At 31.1% G+C, this 18,520-nt stretch overlaps 1 protein-coding gene across 1 annotated transcript; it reads right to left on the reverse strand.

Annotated features, from left to right (window-relative positions):
• Positions 1-682: 682 nt before the first annotated feature.
• LOC129291482 (ubiquitin carboxyl-terminal hydrolase 7) lies at positions 683-10,646 on the reverse strand. The gene is made up of 18 exons (XM_054928852.1): positions 10,486-10,646; positions 9,200-9,345; positions 8,999-9,034; positions 8,787-8,894; positions 7,628-7,728; positions 6,968-7,094; positions 6,341-6,400; positions 6,186-6,253; positions 5,846-5,896; positions 4,738-4,846; positions 3,967-4,055; positions 3,304-3,373; positions 3,094-3,174; positions 2,889-2,984; positions 2,764-2,812; positions 2,568-2,678; positions 2,412-2,486; positions 683-1,017 (listed from the first exon to the last, which is right to left on the reverse strand). The coding sequence occupies exons 1-18, from the start codon at positions 10,493-10,495 to the stop codon at positions 962-964; spliced, it is 1,443 nt and encodes a 480-aa protein (XP_054784827.1). The 5' UTR covers positions 10,496-10,646; the 3' UTR covers positions 683-961.
• Positions 10,647-18,520: the final 7,874 nt, after the last annotated feature.

The raw sequence follows: 18,520 nt of genomic DNA on the forward strand, positions 1-18,520 counted from the left end.
ACAGTAGTGGTGAATCATTTTGGGCAGAGGCTTTTGGATGTAGCAAATGGGAATTCAGACCATGCAGACTTGACTAGACAAGAGAAATCGACCACAACTTTTGATGTCTAACATCACGCAGTGGAATCTCGCTCATTTTCATGACTAGACTAATCACAGGAAAATATTATTTCCTTTTTAAGTTTGAATTTTCACTTTCTTTAATAAAGAAAATAATAATGTGAGGATGCCACCACTGATGATTCTGATAACACGTCTGAATCATCCAAGCTACAAACTCGTGAAACATTTCTTCAGTTGGAGAAAAATTAATAAAAATAAAATAATTAATAAAAAGAGAAAATATTTAGGGACACAAATGTTAAATATATCTCATACACTTCCATTGATTGTATAATTATCTCACTTGAAAAATGCTTTGATTTCCAAAAATATAAATAATTTAAAAATGTAATCTAAATACAAGGGACAAGGTTGCACAAAGGTATGGCTATGCAAACCCATGCTATCTCTCTCTCATTTCTATAACTTTATCCTGACATGTGTATATTAACAAGTGCTCCAAATTCAAAAAATTTGCCTCTATAAACTCTTTTCCTTTAAAAAAGAAGAAAATAAAACAAAAATCTGCAGAACCTAACTTAAATTCAAATTATCGAAACGTTGAACAGCAGGAGCAAAATTTAACAATAATATGGATAGTACTTCCCAAAGGACCAGATATGCATATATTTCCTGGGGCATGCCGTGAAGAGAAAAGAGCGGGTGGGGGTTGGGATAGCAAATCAATTCAAGTCTTTATACAATTGTTCCTAAAAAAAAATACCAAGTTAATTGAATAAGAGTAATTCTAAGTGACAAACACCTAACAAGTATCCGACGCAACTATGAAGAGTACAACACAATGATCTTGTATACCATTCCTTTCACAATCAACTCCCCGAAGAGCTCTTCATAACCATTACATAGGCACAACACGAGCCTTGTACATGATTATATACGCCATATGCCAATCACCTGAAGATACATGGTAAGGTAATCCTCAATCACATTTATCCTCTATATCGCATTATAACAGAAACGATGTTACTTTGTTGATTTTTAGTTTCACTCAATTTTCACTTTAGTCCCTATAATTTAAGAAACTATTAATTTAATCTCGTTCATCAACTACATCAGAATGCCATTAAATTTTAATGACGTGACCAATCATAAGTTATCTTAACACTATAGTTTGTACACCATTTATGCCGCAGTCACTAGGCCAAATTGGCATCGCATGCCATCCGGTTAGCAAATTTCACGCAATCATCTGGCATTATCCCTTTCATTGACTAAACGTCAACTTAATAAACTTTTGGCCATGCAAACAAAATTCAACAAGATACAGCAAGATTTAATATTGCAGACCAAATTATTATTTTTTAAATCTATAGGGGATCACTTTCAAACTTCTTAAAAGAATGAGTAAAGAAACTCAGGAAACCAACTGAAAAGAAAGTGGAGTAAAATACACTAACAACCTTCTATTACACTTTAATTACACAGACCTCCCCTCTATTTTGAAAACTAATATAAACCTCTCTTAAAATTAAAATATATTTTACATAAACCTCTCGTATATTTGATATTCCATTTCCTTCCATTTAACTACTAGTTGACCGTTAACTTTGACATTTAAACTTTTAATTTGACTAAAATGCCTCTCTTTAACAAAAGAGTTATTTAAAAATCTATATTTGCCACACACAAAAAAAAATATATTTTTTGCATACAATTAAAAAAATATGATAAGTTCATTTTCAAGTCTTTATTATATTATAAAATTTATTAATTTTTATCATATTATAAAGTTTTAAATTTTATGAAATTTATTTAAACTTATTCGTTTATGTTTTTTAAAATAGCTAAAAATATATTTCAAACGTATTTTTGTTCACCACATAACAAAAAATGATAAAGTTCAAGCAATTATATAAATAATTTAAATTTAAAATTTCTAGACATGTTTTTTACAATGAAATTATGTAATTGTCTAAATAATATAACTTAGGGTTTATCAAAGTGAAGGGTAAATTAGCAAATAAATTTGTTCTAACATAAATATTAATTTAAAAATAAGTTATTAGAATCTTTTTAGAATATTCCTAACAGAATTATTGGATTGGACTAAACTTTATACTTTCAAAATAGAAGAGAGGTCTATAATTAAGGCAAAATAGAATGGTGGTCAGAATATTTTATTCAAAAATGAATTGAGCAGTCCTTTTGAGAACCAGGAGAGCATATATGGAATAATCTAACACAGCTTTGACAGTTTTCCAGAAGGTTCATGAAATTGAATCCATTCTAGATTTAGTCAAAAATGTTTGTATTATCCATATTTTAAAACTGATATGGCATATCCTTACCTCCCCCAGATAATTTAGTGATGTCTTCTTCCACTCGTGGTCTGGGGTTATCATCATCATACTCAATCCATTTTCCTGCCAATCGAAAAAAAAAAAAATATATTCAATTCCAGAACTTCGGGAAGACCAGATGCATATATGCTTCAGAGAACCGACCACTTTCTTGCTTGACCCATGCCACATAATGTCCTGAATCAGCACTCCGACCCTTGTGGGTCAATACAGCAACCAAATCATAAATTCCAGTCATCTGTGTTTCCTTTTCACCTGTTAACAGAAGCATAGGTAAACAGTAGAAAAAAGGTTGGCAACAGAAAACAAATTCAGTAGGAAGGATTTCACAAGTTTTCACCTTCCTCCATTGGAGCAACAGATGGTTCCCCTCCTGCATTTGATGATCCCTGAAACAATAAAAGAGAAACCGTAAGCAGCTATACTCATGCATATGCACACTTTAGAGTTAGTTGGTCTCATCACCTCAGTGTCGGACATTTTTACATCGTTTTCTTTTTGAACTGAGGTTTTCTCATTGACTTTTAGGCCAAGCCTTTTGCCTTCCTCATTTCTTAGAATCTGTTGTTACAATGCCGAAAAGAAATTAGCCACCATACACATCACTATTCAAATCACCCATTAATCAAAGAGATAACCATGAGATTTAAAATGCAAACAAAGAGGATACCCGTCGAGGAGTTTCCAACTTCTTGCGAAGATCTTCCGAACAAAGATCATAAACATCCAACTCAAGAGGATAATCCACTTTCTGCAATGAGCAAACCCAATTATGAATACGTATAGATGAAGTCTAAGAAGGCAAATAAAAACTTCCCAGTAAACCCATTTCTTCTTTCAATTCCCCCCACCCCCTTTTCCCTCCAGAAGGAAGCAGTACCCGCAAAATCTTAGCCTTCTGGTTAGATTCCCTCTTCCAGAAAAACCGGACAAACTGAACCGTCAAGTACCTTGAAAATGCAATGTTAAAACCACACTGAGCATGAAATAAGCAGACACACACACACACACACAGAGGCAAAGAAAGTAAAGCCTATCCTTATTTCATGTAATCAATCATTGCTTATTTATACACTCCCTTCAGTCCTAAATGTAAGAGCTAGATAACTAATTCATATAAATTGTCTTTTGAAAAAAAAAAAAAGTTAAGCTAATCATTTGCAAAAAAATGTGTTGGTTTCCTTAATATACCCCTCCTTTTTTATCATTTACATTGGAAACTACTATTATTGCACACATTAACGTATGCAATCAATAGGGACGGTTTAAGGAAAAACTGAAAAATGTCAGAGATAAAGGAGATTGAGGTCTTACATTCAGAGCCAAACAAACTCCTCAGCTAGCTGCTACACTTAGGACTGGAGGGAGTATATGATTGCAAAGCAGCAACTTAGCAAATGCTATTTCTTAAAAGTTGCTAGAAAATTGTGCAATTTTCTTATTCAAAAAACACGAGGCATGATATCACATGGTGTCGCCAAAGGATTTGAACAGAAACAATAAACAAAAAAAAAAACCCTGAAATGAGAAAGAAAATATCTACTTTGGCAGTGCGTTAATCCGAGATTCCTTCAAGTAGATTGCACTGCGCCCCAAAGCAGCAGAAGCCTTCTCCAACTCTGATTTTAAGCCCTGAATGATTTAAATAAATTAAACTCTCTGGATTTATTCAGTACTTAAGAACAAGAGCAAGTCAATAAGGAAAAAGATTTAAAAAACTACACATTATTTTTTAAGGATCCATAAGACTCAAGAAAATGCTAGACATTAATCATGTTGTGCCATGTTAAATTTATTAAAAACAAGAAGATTTCATCGAATAAATGGTCACAGGCATCTATGCTTGGGATGAAATTAAAGTTTCAGATATCTTATAATCACCATTCACCATGGCCAATGACATTCAGCAGCAGGAAACAATCAACTGTAGGTGAAAAATAAGTATGGGAGGTAAGCAATAATGGACAGAACAAGAATTTCAGGGGGGGGCGGAATCACTATTTTATGGCCCTTCCAGTACTGCAGTAGCTACTTATTTATCTTTGCCTCAGTAAAACTTTTATTTTTCACCCATCCAACTTGAATTAAACTATTGGTAAAAGCTAGAAGTAGAGAGAGGAAGAGGAAGTGGAAGACGTAGAAGGAAGGAGGGCAGAGAGGAGATCAAATTACAAGGTATTCAGGATGAGGAAGTTAGTCAACCACAACAAAGCATAAGAACAGGGATAGAGTCACAAGAAAAATAATATCCTTGAATCACATTATTGCAGAAGGGGTCAAGTCTTCGGAACTGCATTATATCAATAGCACTTACATGCTTCAGTCCTTCGTGCAAATGGTTCACCTCCTGTGATATGTGGCATTTAAGTGAGTAAACAGATTCTGCTTCCGAGCTTTCTTCATTACTCTCTTGGCAATGTATCCTAGCAATTCAATTCATCACTAACAAAAATGAGTATAATAAATAGGTAAATTTTCAGGACAATAGTAAAGCATTTTAATATACTTGATCATTTATAAAAGCAGATTGTGTCGCTTAAAATGTGATTTATTGAACCAGCTAACATTGATTACAATGCCACAGAAGAGCATGTGTCCAGATAGAGACGAATGTGTAGAGAACGCATCTGTACCCTAAACAAACAAATATTTCATGTCCTAAACTGCTAGAATATGATACCAGCCCAGTCTCCTGGACAACCTAGTTTAAGTTAATGAAAAAAATCATTATTGTATATGAAGTCATCATTTTGGAGAATAAATTGAGTACATAGTGTGTTAGAATAAAATAATCTACCTTTTCTTGGTATAGCAGTTCTACAAGTCAAATTCAAACATATTTTCCATGTGAAACATGCTTGAGGATGATAAATGTACATGACCAAGGAAAAAAAGGCCCAGATTGATGAGACAAAGACCAAAAGCCAGCCACTAGGGAATCATAGAAGGTTATGGAAATTAACAGACGCATGAAGCATATGATAACAAGTAAAACATAGTTCAAGTCAAACTTGATATCCATTTTATTCTTAAACCATTCAAGGAAAGTGATATGTAAATAATAAATAATAGAGTGAGGGGTTGAGTATTATGTCCGTTAAGGCATGCTAGTGTATATAAATAAAGGATTTGGCTTAGAGATGTACGCTATTGTTCATTCTCAATATAGAAAGTACTATACAGTTATAAACCTCAGTTCTATGTCCTCTCTCTCCCTCTCGTCTTCCGCCCATCTCTCTTTCTCTCCTTTTATCACAACAGGAAGTCAGCTTAGTAGTTAAGCAGCAAAGAATGACCAAGAAGAATGCAATAAATTGGTGACTGAGGAATAAATGCAATGCAGAATACTTACAAAAGATAAGCAACTTATTGCATATTATGACTAGAAGTAGCAAAAATTAACACAATCCCATATAATTTACCTGCTAATAAGGTCTATGCCAAAAAGAGCCTTCACATCATCAGGATTTTCACTAAAAGAAAGAATCATATTGAATTACTCAGTAAGGTAAATATCCATAAAAAAAAAGGAGGTGACTGAAAAATAAATAAGACAGATTAATCCTTAAGAACTTGCAAAACCATGTAAACCTCAACGAAAATGCATGTTAAGGTAACTATGAATCAGATAAGTGATGGAAGAGAGAAGCATGTACAATGGAGTTGAACAAAATTCTTGCATGCCATCTTTTCTATGAAAAGCATGGTTTTGAGATACTCAAGCAATTATGTTTAAACACTTAGCAATGGCAAGAAAATCACCTAGATCCAGGGGATCTGAGAGACTGAGAAAGTGTGTACAAAAGTTGTGTCCAACACTCTTCAGCATCCTGATAGATATGAAAAGAATTAAATACATATGCAAGCTCATTCAAGCAGTCCAATTAATTCCAAAAAGAGACGTGCAAATCATGAACCTGTTGCATGAACACCCCATTATGCTGCTGGCCAAATTGAGGATACTTTTTCCGCAGTACCTAATAAACAAGATAACAAGCCATGACAATATCATTTCACCATCCACGTTTTATGAGTAAAGGCAGAGCATGATTAAAAAAGGACAAATCATAAGAAAGAAAACTCCATCATCAAGAAAGCATACAATGGCAGAATATGATAGCCCTATAAAGGAATAAAGATGAAAAAAATTATAAAAATAAAGAAAATTTTGTGAACTTCTCTTTTTCAAGATGCCTAACAATTTCAGGTCAATTTCAAACACAAAATAAATCAATCTAGCGAGGAATACATTATTAAGCCTACAAAAATATAGTACTCTATAGCAGAATAATAAAACAATCAGACTTATTAATAAAATAACTGGACTAGCTGGATTCCTGATGCATTGATTTAATAAAACAATCAGGCTTATTAATAAAATAGAACGCACTAGATGGATTCCTGATGCATTGATTTCAATCAGAACTGTAATAATGATGTACATAATATAGAACATGCGAAGCTTAAAAATATGATCTTCTCAAGACATTCAAAAAATAAATCAATCAGCAGTAACAGAAAATCTAAACCAAAAGAAAACAAACCATCCAAAATTGCATTGGCGCCACAGACTTCACACTTTTATCAAGCTCATTAAATAAGTCACGGGTTGCAATGGTCAACATATGAGAAGACTGATCCACGTCATTGCTCCGGCCAGAATGAGAGTACCTAGTTCCACAAAAACATATTGCTAATCATGTGTCAGAGACAACCTCAGAAAGGTGATAAGTTACATCCACCTACTATTACCTATGGTTGAAAAAGAATATAACTAAGATGAAAAATAACAAACTCATGGGGTCAAATATGTCTAGAACTGAGAATTAGGGAGTTGATTGCATCGTCAATATTTTAGAGTGTTGTTAGATCAGTTATTTCCACTTACGCAACTCTTGTAGCCAACCCCACGTGGTAGGATAAGGCTTGTTGTTATTGTATTAGATAACTTATTTCCACTTGTTGTATATGCCTGGATGCTAGATGTCCAGGTCTCTCATGTTTAGGTGTTCAATGTTGGCTCTGTCATGATTAGTTATTCCCAAGTGTTGCAGATTAGTTAATGCATTTGAAGGGAATGAAGTGAATATATGTTGGAGATTCTCCTTCATTTTGTTAGTTTATGGGATTAGATTCTGATTCCTTAAACTAATAAAGAATTCTGTTTTCACCTATCTATCCTATAACATAGCAAAAGAGCTCACTTGATCAAAGCTGACTTCAACTCTGGCACAGAATGGAGACATTGCAATGTTGAATTCATATAACAAGTGTTTCCCAAATTAAATAGACCAGCAGTGTGTCCCTGTAAGGCACAAAGAGAATTAGATATTAGAAACAAAAAGGTATTATTCTCAGTAAACCAGAAGTTAAATATAAGATAGCCTCAAATTAAATAATCAAACTCAAAGTACTTTGGACAATGAAATCCGCCTCCATGCAGCCTTATTAGAATTATAAGTAGATGGCAGTTATATGTTATAAGAAAAAATAAACAAAACTAAAATCCCATCCCTTGGCAGCAACTAGACCCAAAACACAAGCATATCAATTATTGAACACTTTTAACATCTCCAGACTAACTAAATTAATTATCGGGTAAATGCTCTGAGATGACCAGAGCAAGAAGCTATGTTGAACACAATAATTGAAACAGTTGACTGGAAAGACAAGCTTCTATGATAAAGACAAGGCTTGACTTCAACCGCATTGTTCATGGAATGTCTAGCATAACTTCAAAGCCTGATTACTTAGGCATCATTCTTTCTTCCCCACCTCCCAAGCAACACTGATAGAGTAGTGTGCGTGGGCGGATAGTTACTTTTCAGCACAATCTTCATCTTATTGTTATCCAAAATAATCAAGCATGTAAACAAAAAAGGAACCACCTTCAATCATTTTCTCAGATTCGAGACCAATGTTATTCACAAGCAAACATGGATTTCTTCTGCAAAAGAACAACTTCTAAGGCCTACGTCATTTTACAACAAAATGATGTAAAAATACCAGGAAGGAAGGGACAGAAAAACATTCACATTTGACAAGAAGCTATTTAACCATGAAAATTGATTTAGAGTCAAACTATGCATTGCATAACAATATGAATACAAAGAGGAGAAGAGTTAAATCTTTTCCTATCAGATCCAAGACCAATGTAGCAAGAAAGCATATATTTGTTTTACAAGAGAACAGCTCCTGAGGCCAAGGTCATTTCAAAACAAAATTTATACTTTATAATTAAAATTAAAAGGACTAATGAAAAAATATATATTTGCCCAGAAGCTAGTTAACCATGGTAAAAGAATTAGAGTTTAAAACTGTGTATTTATGCACAGAGGAAACGTGTTGAAACTTGAAACTTACCACAGAAACTACTTGTTCTTCTTCAGGAAGATCTTCAACAAAAACAGGTCCCTTTTCTGGAATCTTCACAATTTCATCAGCAGTCCCCATCATCATCAGCTTTTGACCCTGCAGAATTAGATTATGTAGATCATTCAGTAAAAGAATATATGCTATAACCTTTTTTATTATAAAAAAAATGGTATTAGATAATGCATCCTAGCAACACTTACGTCTTTCACACCTAATGTTGACCAATCAGCATCATCCTGCATACCCAAAAGGAAACGTTGAAGATGATTCAGCAGCACTTAAAATAAGCTATATTTAACTCGTTAAGACATACTGAAACTGACGTAAAAATAATTAACAACATAACAAGTAAATGGATATTTGATCACTTATCAGTATCAAGCACATAACAATCTACTTACCTTCAATAGACCACCCTTGACCATAATTTTTTGCCTTTCAGGAGGGACTCCAGTTAGATCATATAATTGGCACTTAAAAACATGAGGGGGTTGGGAAGTATCAAGTTCTACTGCTTTAAACAGCTCCTTTTGCCATTTTACACTCACTGCAAAGTGAAACACAATGCAATAGTGAGCAATAGAATGTAAAATTATTAAGATTACAGCCTATAAAAGACAAATAAGAAAATTGGCTGGGATATCACCCAATAATATGAGAGACAAATGCAATTCAAGTTTTAGGAAAAGTTAGAGCCTCCAAGGTCATGAAGTACTTTTGTGTCTATCATCGAGGCATGCAGCCCATAAATACAAACACAGACACTCACAATCACACTTATCAAAATCTAAAGAATTCTGTTGGCCAAAAAAAAAACATCTAAAGAATTCAAAACGTTAACAATAACATGTCTAAAAAAATAGGTGAAGATTAACAATTGGAGAAGCGGAGGGCGAGTGAAGCTTTGAACAGGAATTCAGGTAGAAGCCACAAAAAATTGTTGATCCAGTACGTAGGTATTATCTTCAAAAACAATATGACCTTTCCTACTCAACAAATATATTAGAAGGCATACATTTTTCTATTTACACGCTCTTAATCAAATACATTTCAAGTGAGACTTTTACTATAGATTTCACAGTACAAAGTATATATTATGTTGTAGTTGTAGTGTCAGATAGTTCACTTGCTTTTCCTAAAACTAGTTCGTTTTCAAATAGCTTAAATGCAGCTACATCTTTTGTGCAAAGGAAAAAAAAATGCAGCTATATTTTCTCTCTTCAGACGTCAGATTACACATGTTGCCTCCGACACAACGGAGCAATAAGCAATAAGCATAATGAACCAAGCGGTGCGACTTGAAAACTGCGAAAACCAATTTGACACTTCACGGTCCCAGTTTATCCAATAACAGAATTTGAAAGATTCACAGAAATCAAGCTCAAGAACGATCCTCCAAAAATTTTAAATCAGATATCGATAATTTCTCTACCTAGTAAACAGACAGGGAGAATGCTCAACCAACAAATTTCCAATGACATATCTCTTGAATTCAAATACGCAGTGCAAATCAGAGTCCGATTAAACAAAAAATCGAACTCCAACAAAAACAGTGAACCTTAAAACATTGAAGGAAGGGGAAAAAATCAGTATGAAAACCGCATCGCAGGCAGTCATTCTCCCCTTCGCATGATGCAAATCAAATTAAAACAGAGGATTGAAAATGGAGCTCGAGAAGGCCACTGACCTGAAATCATGGTTAAAGAACTCTGGCGCGAGAAGGATCAGAAAAAGAGAGGAAGAGTTTGTGCAGAAGCTTGGCTAGGAGAAAGGGAAAAGCAGAATTGTGCATTGCTTCCTGGGTGATTTATATGGGACAAGTCCAAGCCCAATTCCACTCTTCAGGATCGGGCAATTGTTGCGCCAACGCAATCAACAACGTGACCAAACTTGGACCCGCCGGTCCGATATTTTAGTTCAGACAGAGTTGCATTATTGTCCAGAGAATTAAAATGAAAAACTTACATACTTAATATTATATATATATTTAAATTACTTGCTCCTGATTAAATTAAAACTTATGTATCTTTTAAAAATTATTTTTATAAAAAAATCTTACTATTAATATTATTAACACATCAAAATTCACATGTTTTGACTAAACTAGATAAAAGTATATTAAATATATAAGGCTAAATACATAAGTCTTGTCCAATTAAAATTAAGGAGTTAAAAAAATTTTGGTAAAAAAAATTGCACCAAAATGAAAGTAGAGTTCTGCCATTTTTTTTATTATTTAATAACTTATTTTTTATATATAGCTATCTGATCAAGTTCAATTCAAATATTGTCAAATTCAATTAAAAATAATTCTTTTCAAAAGCTTTTTTTGCATTCATATGTACCGTGTAGTTATGGACTCATAGTCCATTCCATTAAAACTAATATCTATCGGTAATTATTTAATAACTTCAAAAGTTATCAAAGCATCCCCTCAATTTTGATAGTTTTGGATTTGATTACTATCTTGCTCAATTTTGATGGTTTTGTATTTGATTTGCCCATTTGATTTTTCATTTTCGAGTGTGTTGATTATGTAATTGTTAATAATTGTTCTTCAATTGAATATATGTACAAGGGAGCATTCTAGTTTCCTCTATTGGGTTCTGGCTGGGCGATCACATTACAATTCCAAGTTCTTTATTTTATTTCTTGATGAGGGATGAAAATAGGTCTAACCTTTAATATGAACTTATAATTCAGTCTATTTTAGATCTAGCCTAACTTATTTATAAAATAAGCTCAAATCAAGTTTAAATTTTTAATTAAGTCTATTTAGTTAAATAGATCGAGCCTTTTTTTTTTTTTTAAGCCTAACCTACAAGTCCAATAAGCCAACCTATTTATATATATATATATATATAATAATATATCATAAAAACATTTATTTCACCATTTAATTTTTAATCAATCTATTCTTTTTTATTTTTAGTTATATTTTTAATCATATTAGATTTATATATTAATCTTAATGTTATTACTTTATTGTTATATTGTATTGTACTTAATAAATCCTTTCAATTATTATATATTATAATCAATAAGTCGTGTTATATATTGTATATCATAATAATACTAAAGTATATTTGAGATGTTCAAAACTACAATGCATGTTTATTTAAAATACTTATTTTTAAATAGGCTTTCAAAACAGGTCAAGTTTTAGATAAAAAAATATTTTTCATTTTACATCATGGGTAGATAATGACATAATTATAGAGCATAGATTCACTTGAGATCAGCCCCACTATAGTTTTATTCACAGCACCCAGGAAAAAAAAGAAAAGAAAAAGTTCAAAATTCTCAATGATTCTATCGATGTCCTCCACATGCTCTTTAGATCTGCACAATCCTGTAGCCTTGCTCGGCAAAAGTCGCTTCATTTTTTAAGGGAGAGGGGTCTCTCATTTTTTTTCCCTCCACTTCCCTCATCTCCACCATTTAAATTATTTTATTAAATAATTTTTTTAAATGATAAAAAGTGGAGGGAAAAAGATGAAAAGACCTTCTTTTCATTTTTGAAAGGAGAGGGGAAGTATCCAAACTCACCAATGTTACTCGTCACATCTACTTTTGTAATGCCAATTCCGTATACCCTCCCCAAGAAAAGCAAGCAAGCTTGCCTCGTGAACATGTAATTTAAGGTCATAATTCCATTTATCAAATTTTATCGATTAATCCTTATAAAATATTTATGATTTATTTCTTCAAAATGTCCTTGTCACTCTTGACTCTTTTTTAAAAAAAAATTTAAGGTGAACACTTCTACATCCAATACACGATCATGCATTCAACATGGAGACTCTTGTTCAAATCCTCAAAAAACCCTCGCAGCTCCATGTGCTGTGCACCCTCCTCAATATAAAATCTTGCCTTCTTTAAATGGACGAAGCATGTGGTGACATGAGAAAAGCAAAGTGACCCGAAGCCATCACAGATAGTGATCTTGCGAAGATAAATGCAGCGTTTCTAGTAGAAGATGCATGACAGGCGTAGGCTTTAGAGTACTACAAGCAGGGGTAGAGTCAGGATTTAAAAATAAAGAGGGTCGAAAATAAAAAACATATATTACAAAGTTTTTATAAATTTTAGAGGGGCTGAAAGTATATAACACCTATATAATATAAAAAAATTAAAAAAATTGGGGAAGCCACGGGCCCACAGCCCTGTTGGTTTTCCCTCCCTCTGCCACTGACTACAAGCTTGATCAATCAAACCTATGATGATCCAAAAAAACCATTATCTTGCAGAGACTCATTCAGTCTCTAATTGTCCTCCAACCTTAGCGGTAATGTATGGCTCGTGATCCACGTGCCACTACGGCACCTCCACTTCTCTTGTAACAGGGAGGATATAAGTTCATATTCTGAAATGAATATTCTCCCTACACATGCAGTAAAATCTATATGATTTGAATTTAATTTGGATGGCTCACATGTAGCGTTTTATTTTTTATTAAAATAAAAGTTGTGAAAAATAAATTTTAGTAATTCTGGTCACTAATTTAGACAATCTAAATTTAATATAAATGATCCAAAATTTAATAGTATTTTTTTGTAAATTGACTATTTATACATATATATACTATGGATAGTGTAGATTTAATATAAATGGTCCAAATTTAATATTTTTTTATTTTTATTAAAATCAAAAAATAAAAATTTAAATAAATCTAGTCACCAATCTGAATTTAATATGAATAGTTCAAATTTAACATTAAAATTTTTATAATGTTTATAAGATTTAAAATTTGTAACTTGTAATTGACAATTCAAATGAGTCAGAATGCCTTGTTGTCACTATATATAAGCCCCACAATTATTATATGTCAATAAATAACAAAGAAGATATGGTTTTTGACAAGATAACAATTTTGCTCACGAACGAATTATTGAAAAAAATATTACCTCATCCTTTAATATAGGTTAGGAAGAGAAATAATCTTTAATCCAAACATAATTATGCAAATTTAACAAGACATCGGTGTCTGTGTCTGAATACAGGGGTGGAACTATGCTGATGTTGAGGGGCGCTAAGAGTTCCACCCCTTTCCTATATGAATGTAATGTTGAAGTAGCATCTGCATTCGATGCTCATCATTGGCCAGGAGCAATCATAACTCTCAATTTCAATCTTATTTGATCTATATTGTCTATTTAAATTAATTTTTAAATATTTTTAATATTATATTTATTAAGATAAAAAATATAAAAAATTAATATTAAATCTGAACTATTTAGAATACATTTAAATAATTAATATGTAAAATTTATAAATTTTCTAATATTAAATTAAGTCATAAAAATTATATCTGAATTATACAGAATCTATTTATATAGTTAAATTGTAAAATTATAAAAATTTTAATATTAAATTAAATTGCTAAATTAAACCTCTACCGACCAGATTGATATTAAACAGATGTATTAAAATTTTAAAATTTTTATATTTATATATTAATAAATATAATATTAAAAATATTTAAAAATTATTCTCAATGGACGATAAGAATTAAATAAAGCTAAAATGGAATGCCAAAATTGTTCTTGATTTTAATGAGCAAGCGGTGAACGCAATTCCCGTTAAAACACCAACACTCACTGATTTGATGCACGCCTGTGCACAGAATCACATGCGCGCGCACAAAATATACTTATGCGAAATAGACCGTTTTGTATATAACATACTTATTATATATGACATATATTATACAAAATATAACATTTGTTAGTTTATTAAAATATTTATATCTTTTTTTTTCAATCAAATTAGAACAATTGGACTTTAAATTTAAAAAAAGTCAAAAATATCAATAACAAGAGTAGTTATAAGGTAAAAGTGGTGGCTTAAAAAATCATCTGATTTTGATAAAAAAAAAAATCGTGTGCATGAGTTTAAATATTTAAATTTTTTATGTTATTATTTAATTAGTTAGTTTTAAAATATTTAAATTAATAAGATTTATTAAATTAAAAATTTTGGCCCCCATTAGATCTCAAGTCTGGTTCCACCCTTGTCTAAATGAAAGATGTAGTTTGTAGTTATTAATAATTAATTAATTTCAATATATTAATAATTAATTATTATAATGATTCACACGATGATGCCTTTTCCCTAGCCATTTATCATGATGCATAGTCAAAACTAAAAGGCACGACGTAGAATCAAGATAAATATGGGAAAAATACAAAAAGTCATAGCTATAATCACCGATTATGAAATACTTGGCCAAAGTCATGTGTCTATGTATCTGTATCTATATTCTATATTCTATATTCTATATTAATTCAATATTAGGATATCTATCATTCAAAATTATTGCATGCTTTAATGTATTTAGGGATCGAATTTAGTACATTAAAGGTTATCCACTTAATGATCCCATTAATTAGATTCATGAATGTTAGAGAAAAACAATGGACCTTGATTTCTCAGTAGATTGAGTCACGAAGACCGTATAAATAAGGCTCTTCGTTTTTCTCTTAAACCACAGCCAAGTTCGTGTAACTTTTATAATTTCACAAATATCAGAGATGACGATAGAGAAGGCTAAGGTGATATCTCGTCTCCTAAAACCTTCGCTTATATTTTTCATAGTCATCCTCGTAATTTATTATAGCTCAAGATATATTATTTATTTGTTTTTTTTACTTTTATATTTTTTCTTTCACACTTGTCTATTGCTTGAGTAATTGGTATTGTTTTGCATTAAATGTATGTACATGTTTTGTACACATTATCTTTGATATTTGTTATAATTTTATTTTATATTCTGGTGAACCATGACTCTACTCTTAAATTCTTATTTAGTAAGTATAAAGAGTAGGCTTCACTGATAACAAAAAATATTTTCTTCGAGATACTAAGAGCAATGGGTAGATATCTCTCAATTAAATTTTTATATACATAAGGGCTGAGCTTGAACCTCCAATCACTTGTTTAAATAAGAGAGTAGCTACTACTTGCACTAATTTTAGTTGATATTCTACTCTTAAATTTTAATTATGAGTATTTTACTATATTCACTTGAGAAATCATTATCCATCTCCATTTTCATAAGTTGGTCTCTTGCTTCTTTATTTTTCCTCAAATTCCTTGCTAGTCACTGCTTTACATGCATCTCTTTTTCTTCACATTGCCATTCTCTTTTTCAAACTAAGTCCTAACACCTCCTTTCCTCTTTTTCACCTCCTTATAGACAATCAATGTCTCATATAGGAGAGTTCATGGGATGTGATGAGATTAGAATTGGGATCAACATTGAAATAACCCTATCTCATCTTATTTTAATATTGCATAAGATATGTATAAGAAATTTCGATGAAAAAAATAGAAAATGGAAGAGAGCTATAGAAAAGTGAAATTAAGCAACTAATTTTTTATGATGATATCTACATTTTCAAATTTTGAGCAATCAACTACACTTCTTTCATTTTTTTTTTAACATGAAATCAACACAACTCATAAAAAGATAGTAAAATTATTATCTATTTGTGACACAACATCTATAAACTGGACCATGTTGTGTCTTGTTTTAAGTGTAATTTTGACTAGTTCATTTTCAATTTTTTTAAGTCAAGTTAAAATCATCCTTCCATGATCATTATGAAGATGATTGATCAAGATTGGGACTCCAATGAACACCCTCCAGGCTCACCTTCTCTTGACTCCTTTTATAATTTTTTTTTACATCTTTTTGTTAGATAATATAATTTTAGAACTTCACATATTTGACTAAAATCAGAAGATATATTTTAAAAAACTACAATAGTTATATAGCATATGGTGTTTGTTGGAAAAGGAAGCATATAATTTTTAAAGAAATGCAGTATTCTCATAGAGAACATCTCAAAAGAAAATCAACAATGGAACAACCATCTTTATAGACAACATTTATGATATGATTTACACTTCCATTTTAATTATAACAGCAATATGTCATAAAAATCATGAGTTAATTATGTCGAGTCAACAAAAGTAGACAGTAGGACCCACTACGGAGTCAGATTGAGTCGGAGAAAAGTCGTGAAGGTAACAATGGCATGAATCCCCAAGCGCGTCCATTGAGCCTAATTTGCTGCTTCTAATTCAACACCAAAAGGAAAATGGTGAGTATTTATTATTTATAATTATAAAGATCATCATTATTTATCATGCTCTTCGTTCTTTCGGTGTTTATAATTTATAATTATAAACTATGAATATCACCATTTACAGTAGGAGGGCCGCAAGGTAAGAATTCAGTTGTATTGAAAACAACAACAAAAAAAGCGATAAATATGAAGCCACTCAGTCATAAATAATGTTAGTTGAATTACGTTTATTGTTTAAAGTCTAGAATCTATAATTTAAAATTTATAATAGGATTAAATTAGGGGAGTCAAAGTAAGCTCAAATTATAAACTATAAATATCACCATTTACAGTAGGAGGGCCGCAAGGTAAGAATTCAGTTGTATTGAAAACAACAATAAAAAAAGCGATAAATATGAAGCCACTAAATGTTATTCATTTTGTCCGATTTTAAAAAAATAAATATTTTTTAGATAGTTTAAAGAAGTGATTTATTGCATAGAGATTTTATAAAGATAAAATAAATATTATTTCATGTTTTGTTACAATCCTAATAAAATAAAGTTAGTCATTTGCAGATTCTATAATGTCTTTAAGTATTTTATGATATCTTCATATATCTTCTTATCTTTCTAATACTCTCTTTCACCTATTTTATTTAATTATTTTTAGAACCTACTCAAAATAAAACTTAAAAATAATAAGAAAATTTCAGATAAAAAATTAACAAGAAACCTTTTATTTTATATTCTAATTATTTCTAAAAGTTTAAACAAAATTTTAAAATTTTACAAGAGCTGTTATTATAAAATAAAACTAATGGAAATATAACATAATAAGAACAAGACACAAAAATAGAGAGGAGAAAGGGGGAAAAATCCTCTCATTTAATTTGATTCATATATGTTGAAGACCATAAGGTGAACTTCTACTTACAACCTCCAATTATTAAATAACAACAACAACAACACATGAATTATATTGTATCTATAAAACTATTATTATGTACTTTTTTAAAAGTCAATGAATCTTGATATATTTGGTGAATATAAATGTTACTGTATTTATAACTCTATTCATGAACGTGAATGGAGGAGAATTTAAATTAAAATGATTCACAAAAGTGGTGATTAAGTTCGTTGAATTTTAAAAAGTTATGAATATTCACAAAATATAATAATTTTTGTAAGAAAAATAATTTTTTTAAAAAATAAGCTCAAACAAACAGGTTTAAAATAGAGAAAGAGTTCAGAATTGAAGTTTTAAAAAAGGAGTTTGATGATGTTTTAACTTCTCCTACTTACATTTTTTAATAATAAAAATTTCTTCTATTTGGTGAATGTTTTCAGAGCCATCTCTCATTTATCGTTTCTCATTTGTTAAAGAATTTTTATTTTAATGGATTAACGGACGGATGGATATATTGGCTATTTATAACAAAAATTTATAATGTTTTTAGGATGGATGGATATAATGGCCATTGACATTGATATTTATAATTAAGTGAAGTGAGGACCAATCCAAAAGTTGCCTCCAACTCGTACACACACACACACACATATTTTTTGCCGCCGGTCACAATAGAGAGACAGTTAAAAGAAGAAATAGTCAAAAGTTGAGGAGTATTTTTGCAAATGTCATACGTAGAAA

This window comes from Prosopis cineraria, unplaced genomic scaffold (assembly GCF_029017545.1).
Source record: "Prosopis cineraria cultivar Desert tree isolate PC_DT_omini unplaced genomic scaffold, ASM2901754v1 PC13, whole genome shotgun sequence".
In the NCBI taxonomy this organism is placed as follows: Eukaryota; Viridiplantae; Streptophyta; class Magnoliopsida; order Fabales; family Fabaceae; genus Prosopis; species Prosopis cineraria.